The 16,125-nt window shown below is 49.0% G+C and overlaps 3 protein-coding genes across 3 annotated transcripts in view; 1 reads left to right on the top strand and 2 right to left on the bottom strand.

Annotated features, from left to right (window-relative positions):
* Positions 1 to 1,678, bottom strand: part of YIPF3 (Yip1 domain family member 3) — a 7,946-nt gene extending 6,268 nt beyond the window's left edge. Inside the window, exons 1-3 of the mRNA XM_006148527.3 lie at positions 1,444 to 1,678; positions 756 to 953; positions 188 to 294 (exon numbers count right to left, since the gene is read on the bottom strand). Of these exons, the coding sequence (XP_006148589.1) occupies positions 188 to 294; positions 756 to 953; positions 1,444 to 1,524 (386 nt within the window). The 5' untranslated portion in view covers positions 1,525 to 1,678. The remainder of the gene's footprint in view (positions 1 to 187; positions 295 to 755; positions 954 to 1,443) is intronic.
* A 79-nt stretch (positions 1,679 to 1,757) lies between these two features.
* On the top strand, positions 1,758 to 7,061 carry POLR1C (RNA polymerase I and III subunit C). Its single transcript, XM_006148526.3, has 9 exons — positions 1,758 to 1,908; positions 2,020 to 2,091; positions 4,070 to 4,177; positions 4,501 to 4,633; positions 5,650 to 5,769; positions 5,859 to 6,011; positions 6,190 to 6,339; positions 6,461 to 6,577; positions 6,710 to 7,061. Exons 1-9 carry the CDS (start codon positions 1,840 to 1,842, stop codon positions 6,826 to 6,828), a joined length of 1,041 nt encoding a protein of 346 aa, XP_006148588.1. The 5' UTR covers positions 1,758 to 1,839; the 3' UTR covers positions 6,829 to 7,061.
* Positions 7,062 to 8,777: 1,716 nt separating this feature from the next.
* Positions 8,778 to 16,125, bottom strand: part of XPO5 (exportin 5) — a 65,971-nt gene continuing 58,623 nt past the window's right edge. Inside the window, exons 24-32 of the mRNA XM_006148525.2 lie at positions 14,847 to 14,944; positions 14,258 to 14,304; positions 13,766 to 13,863; positions 13,076 to 13,138; positions 12,221 to 12,303; positions 11,394 to 11,501; positions 11,122 to 11,259; positions 10,779 to 10,943; positions 8,778 to 10,452 (exon numbers count right to left, since the gene is read on the bottom strand). Of these exons, the coding sequence (XP_006148587.1) occupies positions 10,315 to 10,452; positions 10,779 to 10,943; positions 11,122 to 11,259; positions 11,394 to 11,501; positions 12,221 to 12,303; positions 13,076 to 13,138; positions 13,766 to 13,863; positions 14,258 to 14,304; positions 14,847 to 14,944 (938 nt within the window). The 3' untranslated portion in view covers positions 8,778 to 10,314. The remainder of the gene's footprint in view (positions 10,453 to 10,778; positions 10,944 to 11,121; positions 11,260 to 11,393; positions 11,502 to 12,220; positions 12,304 to 13,075; positions 13,139 to 13,765; positions 13,864 to 14,257; positions 14,305 to 14,846; positions 14,945 to 16,125) is intronic.

Raw genomic sequence — 16,125 nt, 5'->3', positions numbered from 1 at the left:
GGAGAGAACAAATGGGATGAGGTTGAAGATGCAGAATAAAAGAAACAACATTTGAGGTAGGTTTTGAGGGAAGATGAATAGACAGCATGAAGCGGGGAGCCCAGCAGAGCCCAGAGCTGGGCATCTGGCTGCAGTCTGGATGAAGAACGAGGTGTTTAGAGGGAAGTTTTTCTAGAAGACTCCTCACCTGCTTCGCACCTGGGCAGGCTCCACATCAAAGTAAGGTCTCAGGATGTCGATGTTGGCGTACAAGCTGAAGGCCCTGGAGGCTTGTCTCTTTCCAGCTTGCCACATCTGAAGTAAGGAAGATGAGGGAGGGTACTGCGAGGCTCTAGACCCCGTGGTCTACTTTCTGTTGGATATATTTTCTTTTCTTTTGATTTTTGTGGTTTTTGCCTAGGGCTCATGTACTTACCAGAGACAGAGCGATAGAAAGAGGGAAAGTGAGAAATCACCCCACAAGAGGGATGGCTATGTGTAATCCTCTTTCCTTCCAAGATCTTGGGCACATACACACACACACACACACATGCATCTGGCGTGAGTCCCAAGCCACTGGGTCCAAGACTCAAACTGTGGTCGGCCATGTGGGAGTCCAGTGATGTAACCGCTACTCCATCTACTGGTGCCCCTATCTTCTGTTAGAGTCCTACACAGTTGTAACTGGATCTGGGGCGATCCCCACTATCACCACTCCAGAACATGGGCCACGCCTGAGTCTAGTCTGTACTTGCTAGGGATTCAACCTTGCTTACCTGATCAGCCACCTGCCGGCTCAGCTGCCCCTTAAAGCCCTTCATGCCCAGGAACTCTCCATCTTCTTCCTCAGCAGCAGCTGCATCAGCATCTACTTCTTCCTCCCGCAGGCGCTGATGCAGTTCACCCATATCCTCAAAGCTGGAGCCAGAGGTGTCATCCATGTTCTCCATGTCAATCACAGCTGAACCCCCACCCTGTGAAGACAATGGCTCCTAGAGTGCAGGACCTTTGCGTTCCATCTGTTAAGTCCTCCTCTGCTCATCCCAGGGCTTGGGGCTTTGTTCTTCCACTGCTGGGAACACGGCTTGAAATCACTATGGGATCACTACCAATCACGCAACTCTCTTCCCCCTCATTTGCTCTCAGAACCCCTGGCCGCTAGCTTTGGCTCTCTTTTCTAGCCTGGGAAACCGGCTACTCGTCTTCCATCTCTATCTTACTCCTATCTTCCCTATGAAACCTCGATGGGGTGCAAAAGTGCCCATTCCCCCCGTCTTTCCCCAAAGCTCCACACAACCTGTGTACACTGTTTCTAGCGAGTGCCAGGGAATCCCGCCCACCCCCACATCAGGCCTGACCCTACCGACCTCCTCGCTGGTCGGAAAAGCAAGAACACCGGGGATTACGGCGGGGAAGCCGCCTCAGCACCAGGGTTGCTGGCAGCGGGTGCTCTGGGGCGATTACCTGGATGTTTTCTTCGAATCCTCCCCATTCCGGGCCAGCCCCGTTTCGGGCGCCGCCAGCCGGCGCCGCCGTGGCTGCCATGTCCCTGGAGGGCTCCCGTCGCGAAGCCCGCGCCACCCCGCGCGCGGAGAAGCAGTGGGCGAGACGTGGGCCTGAAGGAGGGAGACGTCCAGGGTCGAGAAGAAGAGGTGGGATCAGCCGGAACGCAAAAAGCAGGAACCCGGATGTTTGGCCCAAGCTGATTTCCGGAAGCTGGGGACGTGGACAGAGGCGGGTAGAAGTCTCGCGATATTTAAGGTTCCTGGAGGCAGTGCGTTACCACGGAGACAGAGGGAGGCCGGGGAACGCACGCGCTCGCGGGTTAAGGACCCTGGTCTGGTAGTGGCGAGATTGAAGATGGCGGCGGCCCAGGCGGTGGAAGAAATGAGGAGCCGCGTGGTGCTAGGAGAGTTCGGGGTTCGAAATGTGAGCCGGTGGCCTTGAGCTGGGGAGGAGGAATGAAGGCAGAGGGCGGGTCGGGATCGGAGTGGGCGCGCGCTTGCCCCTTCGTGGACAGGCCGCTTCTCTTTGCCCTAGGTTCACACGACCGACTTTCCCGGTAACTATTCTGGTTACGATGATGCGTGGGACCAGGACCGCTTCGAGAAGGTGGGTGCGACCGGAGGTGTCCGGAGAGGGTCCGAGGGCCGGACCGTGGGGTCGGGCAGCCCGGGCCCCAAGCTGCTCCCGGGGGGTCATCCCGCTGTGAAACGATGAACCGTGTGCGAGGAGCGAGGCGCAGGCCAGCTTAGACTCGGGCTCACGGCCCTGTTCTGTGAACCGGCTGTCCAATCTTGCTGGGAAATGCCACTCGTAAACCTGCCCCTGTCCCGTCTAATGTAAAGGCGGGTGATCGCAGTGAGGACGCGGGGAGGGTGGGAGGCATCCCGCGCGGGCACTTAATCTGGACTGGAGAGGGGAGCAGGAGGTGCCATCTGAATTGAGCTGTGAACGAGTAGAAGTTGCGGACAGTGAAGGGCGAGGAGGGTCTAAGAACAGGAGCTCCCCTACGAAGGCGTGGATATTGCCAGGTCAAGTGGGCCGGCATGAGTGGTAGGCACGCTCCAAGGGCATCTTAGGCACTGTAGGTGTTAGGGAACTTTTAAAGAGTTCTTAAAGGCAGGCAAGGCAGAAGTGATGGCGGGAAGAGAACGAATTTAAGGAGTAGGCAGATCTGCTCGCTTGTATGTGGGACCTGTTTGAAGGCGCGAACTGAGACTGATGGTGGAAATAAAGGGGGACGGTCAGTTTGTGACAGCTTTTTTTATTTGTTTTAAAGAATTATTAATTTCGGGACCAGCAGGTGGCGTGGTGATTAAGGTGCTAGACACTCCCACATGCTGACATCGGTTCAAGTCCTGGACCTGGTGGCTTGCTTTCTCACTTTCCCTCTCTCTGTGTGTATGTGTATCTGTGTGTATGTGTGTGTCTCTCTGGTCAAAATGAATGAATGAATGAATAAACAAAGTTAAATAAAATAATTCTTTAAAAAAATATTATTGGGACCAGCAGTTAGCGTAATGGCTATGTCGCTAGACTCCCATGTTGTCGACTGCAGTTCGAATCCTGGACCCGGTGGCTTAAACTCACGCAGGGCGCATGTGCATGCACGCCCAAGATCCTGAGAGAAGAATGGAGGAGAAGGGATTGCGGTGTGACCATCCTCCCTGGGGGGTGATTTCTCGCTTTCTGTCTGTCTCTCTCTGTCTTTCTGGTGAATGCACGTGCCCTATAGCAAAAATCCTCTCCAAAAAAAAAAAAAAAGAATTATTAATTTATTTATTTTACTTTGACCAGAGAGAGAGAGACAGAGGGAAAGAAAGCAAGCAAGCCACCAGGTCCAGGGCTCAACCATGGTTGGAATGTGGGAATGTCCAGCGCCTTAACAGCCATGCCACCTGCTGGTTCCCTGAGAGGGCTTTGATAATGGCTATGTGTGTGAGGAGTGGGAGATAATGAATCTAGAAGGAATCATCAGAGACATCTGGTAAGATAAGTATTGGGTAGTGTCAGTTGAACTAAACACTGGAAGTTTCTGGGTTTTTTTTTTTTTTTTTTTTTTAAGTAGAATAGCTTCTGGGGATGTCATAAGCCATATTGCATAGGGTTTTTTTTTGAGAGATTTTCACTGTAGGGCGCGTGCGCTCGCCAGACAGACAGAGAGAGACATAGAGACAGAAAGAGAGAAATCACCCCCCAGGGGGGATGGTCACGCTGCAATCCCTTCTCCTCCATTCTCCTCTTGGGATCTTGGGCACGCACGCACACGCGCCCGGCGTGAGTTTTTTAAGCCACTGGGTCCGGGACACGAACCGCGGTCGACTACGTGGGAGTCCAGCAACATAGCCATTACGCTAACTGCTGGTTCCCTAGGGTTTTTGATTAATGAAAGAACAGGGAGACTTTTCAGGGAGTCTTTTAGTCAAGAGGCTAAATAATTGGGGGAGAAAATTAAATGAGGGACATCTGGGCAAAGGGAGGTTTTTGGATGAAAGAGGATGTTAATATACTGAGGGAAATCTCCAGGGGGAGGTATAGAGATGTTGATCACACAGTGAGCAGGTCTCACTGTTTTTCCTGTCTCTAGAATTTTCGAGTGGATGTGGTCCACATGGATGAAAACTCATTGGAATTTGACATGGTGGGAATCGATGCAGCCATTGCCAATGCTTTTCGACGGATTCTGCTAGCTGAGGTACTGGCAGGCCTGGTGGCAAGGCTGGAGTCGTGTGGGGTACCATGCTATCATCTCCTCACTTGTACTGGGTCGAGGGAAATGTCATGATTGTTTTTCTATGCAAAAATGCCGTGACTTTTCCGACCACCCAGTGGAATTAGGTATCTTGAGCTGTGCCTCTCCCTTACTTTCCCTGGGATTTGCTAATATTTCTTCTTCTCATTCTTTGTGAACTTTTCATTAAGTATTCTTCTAAGAGGTCTCTTCCTATCTCAGGAGATGGGGGGAGATGGGAAGCCTACTGGGCTTTTGCAGATGGGCAGTTCTGTATCCTTGGGCAGGTGCCAACTATGGCTGTGGAAAAAGTCTTGGTATACAACAACACCTCCATTGTCCAAGATGAGATCCTTGCTCATCGCCTGGGGCTCATTCCCATTCATGCTGACCCCCGTCTTTTTGAATATCGGAACCAAGGTGAGAGTCTGAGAAAATCAAATTGTGGGAGAAGTGGGATAGTGCTTTTGTAAGAATGAAAAGTAGATTCTAGAATCAGATTGCCTGAGTTCAAATCTGGATTGATTACTGTATGACCTTGATCAAGTTATTAATTTTTTGGTACATCATCAGCATTTCCTTTTTCTTTTTTTTTTTGTAGAGGTTTTTGCTGTAAGGAGGCATGTGCTCACTAGAAAGACAGAGAAAGACAGAAAGCGAAAATTGCCCCCCCTCCCGGGGGGGCGGATGGCCACACCACAATCCTTTCTCCTCCATTCTCTTGGGGTCTTGGGCACGCATGCACATGCACCTGGCGTGAGTTTAAGCCACCAGGTCTGGGACTCAAACCATGGTCGACTACATAGGAGTCCAGCAGCATAGCCATTATGTCAACTGCTGGTCCCAAGTACATTAGCATTTTCATTTGTGACATTTGCCCTTGCCTTCCTAAATTTGTCAAGGGGATTCATGAGAAATGTACGTAAAGCATTCAACATAGTGTTGGACATCAAATGTTCACTAGTTTTTTTTAATCCTATGTATATTATTTTAAGAATTAATTTAACTTTAATTATTTTTAAATTCTACTGGAGAGGAACAGAGTGAGAGAGAAAGAGAGGGAAAATGAGAAAGCAAGCAGCCAAGTCTGGGACTCAACCAGTCAGCCATGTGGGAGTCTAGCATCCTTAACGACTGTGTCACCTGGTGGCCCCCCCATTTTTTTCTTAAAGAGAGATTTTTGCTATATGGTGTGTGCAGAGAGAGACAGTGAGAGAGAAAGTGAGAAATCACCCCCCAGGGGGATGGCCATGCTGCAGTCCCTTCTCCCGGGGTTTTGGGCATGCACACATGCACACAGTGTGATTTTCAAGCTCCTGTGTCTGGGACTCAAGCCATGGTTGGCCACATGGGAGTTTGGCAGTGTAACTACTATGCTAGTTGCTGGTTCTAAGAGTTTACTAGTTCTTTAAGAGCTGCCTCTTTCATTTGTGTAGAGGATGAAGAAGGCACAGAGATTGATACTCTGCAGTTCCGGCTACAAGTCAGGTGCACTCGGAATCCCCATGCTGCTAAAGACTCCTCTGACCCCAATGAGCTCTATGTGAACCACAAGGGTGAGTGGTGGTGGTGGTGGTGGTGGGGAAGCGCACCTACCGGTGGGTCCTAATTTTAGGGACTGAGACCTTCCGATTTTTTCCTCCAGTGTACACCAGGCATATGACGTGGGTCCCTCTGGGGAACCAGGCTGACCTCTTCCCAGAGGGCACTATCCGACCAGTGCATGATGACATCCTCATTGCTCAGCTGCGGCCTGGCCAAGAGATTGATCTGCTCATGCATTGTGTCAAGGGCATTGGTGAGGACCCTGTGGGCCTGCCCTGGGCAAGGGGTAGTCCAGTTAGTGAAGCGAGGTGTGACTAAGGGACCCAGCTGCAGTATTCCTGACCTGACAGGCAGAGAGCCAGTAGGGGTGGTTTTGCTGTCACTCGCAGGAGTAAAGGTTTTCCCACAGGCTGATTCCCTCTTCTCTGCAGGCAAAGATCATGCCAAGTTTTCACCAGTCGCAACAGCCAGCTACAGGCTTCTGCCTGACATCACCCTGCTTGAGCCTGTGGAAGGGGAGGCAGCTGAGGAGTTGAGCCGGTGCTTCTCACCTGGTGTTATTGAAGTGCAGGAAGTTCAAGGTATGGCATTTAGTGAGATGCTGTCCAGGTCAGGACCTAAACTGTTGTCTTTGAAGGCAGCAGAGAGAAATGAAAACTAAGACTCTCTAATAGAAAAAAATGTTACCTGGTTTTCCATTAGGCAAAAAAGTAGCCAGAGTTGCCAATCCCCGACTGGATACCTTCAGCAGGGAAGTCTTCCGGAATGAGAAGCTAAAGAAGGTTGTGCGCCTTGCCCGTGTTCGGGATCATTATATTTGTGAGTATGAAGTGGTGAGGGGTGTGCTTTATGGTGTTGCACTTTGTTTCAGAGTCTAGACAGGGCATTTAGAAGTAACCTAAAATAGGAGTTTTTAAAAGGCCTATGCTAACATGTCTCTTCGGTCCCCAGTCTCTGTTGAGTCAACGGGGGTGTTGCCACCAGATGTGCTGGTGAGTGAAGCCATCAAAGTACTGATGGGGAAGTGTCGGCGGTTCTTGGATGAACTAGACGCAGTTCAGATGGACTGAGGTTTACCCCGGGGCTGCTGGGAGCCTGGGCTTGGGAACACATGTGACGAGCTCACATGGGTTCTGACCTACCCTCACGGGACTGCTTTATGAGAGCCCAGTGTGACTGAGTCCTGCGTTTTCTAGGACAACTCCAGCTTTCCTTTCCATCAGTACACTTTGTGAAACGTGCCACAAAGTGAGACTTCTGCCTTTGTAAGGCTTTCGATGTAAATAAATCCATGTCCAAACAGTTTTGTCAGACTGCTTATTGAATTAGGGTCTTACACATGTGGACCTTTGGGACCAGCAGATGGCATAGTGGTTACATCATTGGACTCATGTAGACGACTGGAGTTTGAGTCCCTGACCTGGCAGCTCAAGCTCACGCCAGGTGCGTGTGCTCACGATCCCAAGAGGAGAATGGAGAATAAGGGATTACAGTGTGGCCATCACCCCAGGGGGATTTCTCGTTTTCTGTCTGTCTCTTGTCTTTCTGGCAAGCACATGCACCCTACAGCAAAAACCTCGCTTAAAAAAATAAATAAATAAAAAGTGGACCTTTGCCTCAGAAATGTTTGGTCTGGCATATAGCAAGTATAAACGACGGACTTGGCCAGCCCAGTAGCCTGGTGATTAAGGAAAGCCGAATCCCACGTGGCCAAATGTTGAGTCCCAGCTTCAGGGTCTTGAAAAACACTGGGTGTTCAGACTAGCGGGTGGCATGGTGGTTAAGGCGCTGGACACTCCCACGTGGCCAACCATGGTTCAAGTCCTGGACCTGGTGGCTTGCTTTCTCACTTCCCCTCTCTCTCTCTGGTCAAATTAAAATAAATGGATGAATAAATAAAATTAAATAACTATTAAAAAAAAAAAAAGAAAAACACTGGGTGCGTATGTATATGCCCCAAATTCTGACAAGATGGAGGAATGGAAGAGAGACTGTAGCATGACCATGCCCTACTGGGTGTTTTCTTTCCTGCTGGTGAGTGGATTGGTTAAAAAAAAAAATCCAACTCAGAGGTTACTTTAGGATAGAACCAAATCCTTCCAAAGCTTCCTAGAAAATGCAAATTTAGGTGGTTTCTGGAGGCACAGCTAAACCTTTGAAAAACTTTAGTCAAGGAGGCAGAGTTATTAATGTATGACTTTACCATCTCCCCGATTACAGGGCAGGTACCTGATAGAAGAAAGGGTTGTCTATAGGAGAGGTCCTTACCCCCCTGGCCACTCCCATTGCTTGCGTTGCCCCTGGGCTCCACCTCCTGTTGATCTGCTGCAGTACTGAGTTGTCATGGGAACCTGAACCCTACTGAGTGTTTCATTGTATGTTGTGATGTGGTAGTGGTGGAAATGGGGTATACAGTGGATGTGGTGTGCTTGAGTCGTCTTGGGACCACCCACTTAGCTCCCCCACCCCAGGGTCCGTTGAGGGAGTGTCTTCTATGAGGCCAATGTCTGGTGCCAGGAAGACTGGGAGTGCTGGTCTGTTAACTGTCCAAGTTGTTCCTCCTGGCCCCCACCCTGACCCCAAGAGAAATAGAGATGAACAGGTGTTCTTGACAAGGTCTTGGCTGTTATAAATCTTCCTGCACCCTCCCCACTCCCAATTAGTTAGGATTATAGGCACATCTGATGTGTTCAGGTTGGTCTGGAGCTGCACAGGGTTCTCATGTGGTTTCCAGCCTTCCAGGTGGCTAAGCCTCAAGCTGCTTCTGACAGCTGCAAAACAGCAATTCCATTTGGCCAGCAAGAAAAGACACTGAGCATGGTTGGGGCCGCCCGATCTAGGTGGGTCAGGAACAGAAATCTTTTTCTACCTGACATACCATTTCAGAAAGCTTTTGAGAGACCAGTTATAGCTCTTCCTGTCTAGTACCCTTAGCGAGATAGTCATGGGGAGGTACCTGTAGTATGTCAGTTTTCAAGACTGGTTTCAAGAAGGCAAATGGGCTCATTCTTTATGAAACTGAGGTTTTTTTTTTTTTTTTACTGACATGCAAATGTGCTTTAGAGTTAATGTTTCTACAAAAAGATTCTATAAACAATAGAAAATTCCTAGCATGAAGTCACAGGATGTTAAAAATATTACAACACAATAAATACAACTATACCCTCCATAGCCCCAACCAGACAGAGGAGTAGGCAGCTACCAAGTTTGGAGGGAAACACTCTGAGATCACCTTAACCATCAGCAAGAAACCCAAAGCACCACGCAGAGAGCGAGCAGGGGCACATCTGTGCAGCAGAGACAGCGACGTGAGACTGAGTCCCACTTCCCCCAGCTTTGCCTCTTCCCAACCTTGCCCTGCCTGTGGCCTGCGCCAGCTAAAAGCTGTGGCTTCATTTAGTCCGCTCCGGCTCCCTCACTGAACTGTTAGTGGACTGCAGAGATGACAGGCCTTTGGGCAGAGCACGGGGATAGTCTGGTTTCTGTGTGGATAAAAGCCTGCCTCATGGCCAGTAGCAACCTCAGGGCTAGGTCCCACATCCATGTCCCCTTTGCTTACAGCGCCTTCCGGTGACCTCTAAAATGGATTCACAGTACAGGCTGTGATGGGAAGGCATATTTTCTTTCTTTTCTTTTGGAAATGGCCCTTGAGAAAAGAGACCAGGAACCTGAAAGACTAAGATTTTTGAAGGCACCTGGACTCAGCTAGTCCTAGGAGATCAGTGGCTTTGCTAGCTGCTTGTCACAGATGTGGCCTAGTCTGTTTGGATATCCTTGGATTACAATGGCATCATGTGACACTAGATAGGGTACTGTGGCTCTTGTGCCTGAGTGGACCCTGAAGCTGGGGAAACCAGACTGAGGGGTCTCTCATGGAAGGGCAAGATGTCTGGTAGGCTCTAAGGGGATGTCAGAGAGCACTAAAGCCTGCCTAGCCCTGGTTCCTGGAGGTACGCTAGAAACTGTGCCAGGGCTTAGGAGGAGCCTGTACCATGGATCCCATCAGGTGGCCAGAGTCTTGCTCAAAACAAAGATGGGGGAACTGGCCGAATTCAGTTGAGCACCCAGCACCTATCCCAGACATGCCCCTGGCGGGCGGGAAGGTGCCCTGCCAGCCCAGCAGCAAGGGGGCTCAGTGGGACTCCGTGTCCAAGAGAAAATTCTCTGGCACAGCAGTCGAGGGCTGAGCCCTTGCCACCGCCCGGCTAGTCGCGGTGGGCACGGCAGCCCTAGTTACCGTTCTGCACAGGTGTGTGGCTGTATGGGGTGGGAGGGCTTAGGGAGACGGGCCCTTCTGCTCTAGCTTTTCTTGGAAAAGCCCAGACTCCAAGTAGAATGGCGACTACCTGGGATATCTAACAGAAAGGTGTAGGCCCTACCTCCCTTTTTTGATACTTTAGTAAAGGGCCCATTCTCTCCAGCTCCAGACCTGGATCTCATTCCAGGCCGACAACGGTGGAAAGTGAAGTGGCAGTGTGAGAGGGGCCTAGATAGTAACTACGAAGGGGAAGAAGAGATGACAATAAAGGCCGAGGAAGGATGCCCAAAAGCTTGATTCAGGGTTCAAAGATGGTGGCTAAGCCGCCCCCCTCGTTGTCCAGCACCTCTGTCTCCAGCATTGGCTTGGGTTTTTTGAAAAGTGACGGAAGATTCTTAATGTGAACTTCTTTTCGGAACTGCTCTCCCAAGGGTTTCTGTGGAAAAACAAAGAAGAATGCCAGGCCCTGAGGAGTGGATGAGAGATCATCCCACCATAATGGTAGCTGGGTTCTGCTTTGCCTGCACACGTGGTCTAAGACCAGCAGGTGGTGTGGTTGAGGTGCTGGACTCCCACATGGCCGACTATGATCCAAGTCCCAGACTTGGTGAATTGCTTTCTCACTCCCCCACCAATCATCCTGTGTCTCTGGTCAAATTAAGAAATAATAAAAAATAAAATTAAATAATAATTTTTAAAATAAGAAGACGACCATAAGTAACCCTGTGGGAGGGGGAGCACTAAGGAAGGTGCATGACCTACCCCGATGCAGCCAGCAATGAGGCGTTTGAATTGGTCCTTCCGGCGTTTGTCAGCCACTTTTTGCAGGGAGGGGTTCAAAAGCTTGCAGTCAAACTGGTCCAAGGAGTCCTTCTGTATCTCAGGGATCTGCTCCATCACCGCTCTTATCTCCAGGTACCTGGGGCGCTGACAGTGGCAACAAACTCATCTGATGCAAGTTGGGCACAGCCACCACCCCCATGCCCGCCACATCCACTTCTCCAGAGCAACACTGCACTATGGGAGTGGTCCACCTTCAGGATAAGGCCCTAGGGACTAGGGACGTGTGAAGGCGCAGCCACTCTGCCCCATGCTCTCCACTCACCAGCGCCTCGTATATCTGGAAGGCCAGGTGGACGAGGGAAGCCATGCACCCGTCGTGCTGCCCATGTGTCTGTAAGCCTTTCAGCACACTGGTGAACAGCCACGTGACAGCATCTGCAAGCAGTGTCCCTGACAGCACCTGCGGAGACAGCTGTGTTCAGGGCCACAGGGCCTCTCTGAAAGCACCAGCACCCCAGTTTTCCCCGCTGATTCATTTAATCTGCATGACCCAAACCTTCCATGAAAGGCAGGAAGAGGGCTGAATAACCATACTTGTTTGAGGAGAGGCCAGCAGAGCTGTGTGGTCGTCCTCTGGCAAGACAGAGTATCCTTCCAGGCCAGGGAATTGAAGGCTGTAATTAATAGCGCTGTACAAACATCCTGAACAGGAAAGGATAAAGGATTACAGTAATAATTACGTACAAAATTTGTTACTATTATAATTAATAATTAAGTACAAAAATGAGTGTTTCCATTTTGACGATTCTTTAAAAAAAAAAGAATTATGTTAATTAACTTTATTTATTTATTTAAATTTACCAGAGTGAGAGAGCAAGAGAGGGAAAGTGAGAAAGCAAGCTGCCAGGTCCAAGACTTGAACTGTGGTCGGCCATGTGGGATTCAGCGCCCTTAACCACCATGCCACCTGCTGTAGGCCCTTTATTTGACTACTCTTCATGCATCAAAAGAACTGGAGTTTGAATAGGTAAGCAGGAAACTGATAAAAAGCTACTGAAGAGAAGTGAGCTTACTTTTTTTTTGACGTATGAGGCAGTCAAGAAGGAAAAGCAGTGAGTTTAAGAGAAAACCTACATGTAGGACCGAGACAAAGCTCAGGCCTGGACAAGGCTACACACCAGCAATGTACATCAACATGCCTAAGTGTTTTTCTGAGAGCCTCTGCTCATGCACGCCAACATGGAAGACACCCCAGCCTTGCACCTTTTCCTTTGTTTTCTCTGGGGAGATTAGGGAACAGAAACTTACATGAAGAAATATTAGCCAAACATTCTTTTTGATGGCACCAGAGTGAGAAAAGTAGAAGCTGGCTCTCTAACTAGGCAAGAAAAGAAAAGGCATCCCCTGCCCCCTCCACCCACCTCGTGCTTCATCAGACATTTGCCCAGGTCTGTAAGCTCTGCCATGGCTGAGGGGGTTACCTCTGTGGCCATCATCTCTTCATCTGTAAGCAGAAAGCAGAATATTAAGCTCCATCCTTTCAGAACGAAGAATATCCTGTTTTGACAAGTCCAAAAGAGCAAAGCAAATTTGAGCATCCTGGGCTGGCTGGTGGCAGGGTAGTACCAGGACAACTCCTCACCCCATGAAAGGACGCAGAAGCCCATGTCCATGGCAGACCTTCCAGAGATGCATCTAGCTGGACATGTGAGGACAAAGGAGCTGCTGGGAGGTAACTTAAGAAACTTCAAATACTGGTGCTTTTTCGCTGCTGAACAAATACTCAAGCACTCACTGTGATAGGCACCAATTTAGTTCTATGGGGATATAAGAGGAACAGGACAAATCTGTCCCTATGATGAGAATTTATATTCTAGCAAGGGAGACATGCATACTTAAGGAAAAACTGAACGTCAGGTCAGGTCAGTGCAATTTAGAAAAACTAAGCGGAAAAGCATAGTGTGGCTGGGTTGCTCTTTTCCTTAAGGTGCTCATGGGGGACCCACTGAAAGGGGTGACATAGGAGACACCTAAATGAAGCAAGGGAATAGGGCCACGCAGGCAGCTGGGAGGAAATTCTGCTAGGCAGGGAAATGACGAGTGCAGAGGCTCTGATGTAGGACTGCTGGAGGAACACAGCAAGGAGGCCCGCATGGGCAGCAGCAGGTACTGTCTCAAGCTCCCCAGCCTACCAGGGAGATAACTGCTGTAAGAACTGACCTAGTTCAGAAGGAATAATTTTAGGAGCCTAAGAACAGGCCTCCGGGCTCACTCACCATCTCCGTCTGTAGGGGGAGCAGTATTGTGCTCAGCACCTTTCTTCGAAACACAGCAAACGGCTGAAGCAAGAAGGTAAGTTACTGGGTGAAGGGAGGGATAAATATGAACACAAGACAGCAGCTAGCTCAGCAGACGGGCTCCAGATTTTCTGGCGAGGTGAGGGAGAAGTGTGGGGAAACTGAGGCATTCTGATGACCTTGACCAGACTGTGTTCTGATCTGACTTCAAGGTCAGCGGAGAGAGATTACTGAGTTCTCTGAGTCAGTGTGACCAGGAGGAAGGATGCCTGGTACATCCCTGGCTTACTCAGGATCTCAAGCAAATAAAACGACTAAGTGTCATTTCCTTCAATATGCCAAAAATAGAAAGGGAAATTAACAATGTTCGTGTCCAAGAATTTAGAATTTTTTGTATTGACAATGCTAGGACGTTTTCCTAAAAGTAATCCGAATTCCTCCTGGACCATTTCTTCTTAATTTAGCCTTGGTACAACTCAGTTCACAATTCATAAAATATCCTCAGGTTGATTTAAAGACTACCTAGCTTCTACCTGGTTAATGATTTCCTGTCAGTATTACTGCAGACGTCAATTTTTGCATCAATCTAGCATTACTAGGATTGGCCAAGTGACCAGCTCATTTTCCAGGAAAATTCTCTCCTATGCCTGGTTGCTACAAGCCACTTACTGATGAGGTCCATGACTTCTCGGGTTAGCAGCCTCACTAGTTGCTCCTCCAGCATCTCTTGAGACTCTGGGTTGTCATCTGGAGTCTCATCTTCACCACTGCAGGAAACCAGGGGGACAAGTTCCATGAGAGTGCAGAAAGGGAAGGACGAGGGAAGGAGCAACCCTAACCAGACACCCTGTGCCCTCTTTCTTCCAGCTTCCTTCGAGTCTATGTTCTATGCAGATGCTGGGAGGGACCTGCTGAGGGACACTCTTACCACTGGCTCTGTGCAGGTAGATAAGAGTACAAGATCAAAATTGTGAGTGGGTGAGGCGAATGTGTCCTCTGGAGGTTTGATGATTTCATGGGTTGTCCAGAAAAGCCATCTACACCTAGGCTAGAATTAGAACCCCCTGCTTCTCTAGCCACGGACAGCAGAATCTCTGCCCCAATCCCTTCCCCACCCAAACCGTGTGCCAGCTTGTCTGCCAGGCGAGAGGTGCTCCTTACCACAGCAGACTTCTCTGGTTGATGACTTGCCATTTCTGGGACAGCCTCTGGGAAAACACAAGAAGTGAGAACTGGGGAAAGGACCGAACACCTACCAGCTAAGGTGCACTGCATGACTGAAAGTAGCCAAGGGTTCCAGGTATCGACAACAGAGCCTTTGCAGGCACCATCAAGTTATAAAACAGGTCATTTCTGTCACCTCTCCCACGTCCATGGTCAGGGTGGCCTATCAATTACTTTACTTGGAAAGGATTAAGAACATTCTTAGAATTCCTGGATCTCTGGACACATCTATTCTCCACCCAGTGGAAAATTAACCCCCTGCTTAATTCCAGAGTCAGGGAAACACTCAGGAGAAGCGATCCCTGAGCACCTATCCTCAGTTAACAGGAGGTTGGGAGCAGAATCTGTCCAGAAGTGTTCATGGGCAATAGAGTCCATTTAATTTCATTCTTCAGGGGCTACTCAATCACTCAGCAACGACAGCCTGCTGGGGTGTGAACTCCCCTGGCAGGGCTAGGAGGGAACATGTAAGGAACTCCTGACTCACAGGCCCAGGAGAGGCCTCCCGCTTTCTGATCACTCTTACCATGTGGAGGTAGGTGAAAAGAGGTCCAAGGATGGGAGACACCAGGGCTTCGTAGTGCTCTGGGGGACAGAAGAGCACCAGGGGCTTCACAAAGACCCGTGATGCAGCAGGTTAAGGAGTTTAGCACATGAGCACACACTCATCTGCAAAGTGACAGGTGGAGCCCCTCAGTAGACTTGGCCCTTAAAACACTTGCAACATGCCAGGAACATCCTGTGTTAATAAGGAACACTTTCAAGCTCTTCCTGAAATTCTTAGCTGTACTGACAATATAATTCCACTCGATTTTTAGTTTAATTGTCCTTTTTACCAGGCTATACGTTATGGGCACTGGGTTGCCAGAAAGCAGGCAGTGATAGAAGAAAGTACACGTTTGTAATAAACTCTCCTTCAGCATTCTTTTAACTTCAGGAAGAAAAATGACTCCCAAAAACTTAAAAAAGAAAGAAAAAAAAAACTGTCTAAAAATGTAGAAAGAGAACAGAGTATCAAAGTGCTTCTTCAAAAAAGAAGCATCTGAAGCCAGCAGGTGGCATAGTGGTTAAGGTGCTGGACACTCCCACATGGCTGACCATGGTTCAAGTCCTGGACCTGGTGGCTTGCTTTCTCACTTTCCCGCTCTCTCTCTCTCTGGTCAAATTAAAATAAATGAATGAATAAATAAAATTACATAATTCTTAAAAAAAAAAAAAAAAAAAGGCATCTGGGCCAGCCCATAGCCTAGGGTTAAAGTAGCTGAACTCCACATGGCTGATGCTGTTTGACTCCTGGTCTGGCAGCCTGAAAAACATGCTGGGCAGGCTAGTGGGTGGCATGGTGGTTAAGTGCACTGGACCCCCACACATGGCTCACCATGGTTCGAGTCCCGGACCTGATGGCTTGCTTTCTCACTTCCTGCCCGCCTTCCGTTTCTCTCTGGTCAAATTAAAATAATATAATGACGAATGAAGTTAAATTAAAAATAATTCTAAAAAGAAAAGAAAAAAACATACTGGGCATGTGTGGGTGCATGCTCTAAATCCTGATGGGATAGAGAAAAGGAGGAAAAAGGACTGTGGCATGACAGTGTGCCATGGGGTGCTTTCTGGCTAGTGCACACCCTCTGGCTACTGGAAAAAAGAAAAAAGAAAAAAAAAGAACGCAAAAAACAGAAGCATCTGACAAAACTATTTCCAAGGAGTGGAGGGATAAAGATTTATTCCTGGACGAAGCTTGTAATAATAGCAGAAATAGGGACCAGCAGTTAGCGTAATGGCTATGTCGCTGGACTCCTACGTAG

The sequence above is a fragment of the Tupaia chinensis genome, unplaced genomic scaffold, assembly GCF_000334495.1.
Source record: "Tupaia chinensis unplaced genomic scaffold, TupChi_1.0 Scaffold000238_1, whole genome shotgun sequence".
NCBI lineage: Eukaryota > Metazoa > Chordata > Mammalia > Scandentia > Tupaiidae > Tupaia > Tupaia belangeri.
Note: the sequence above shows the minus strand (reverse complement) of the source record. Positions and strands in the feature narration are given on the sequence as shown.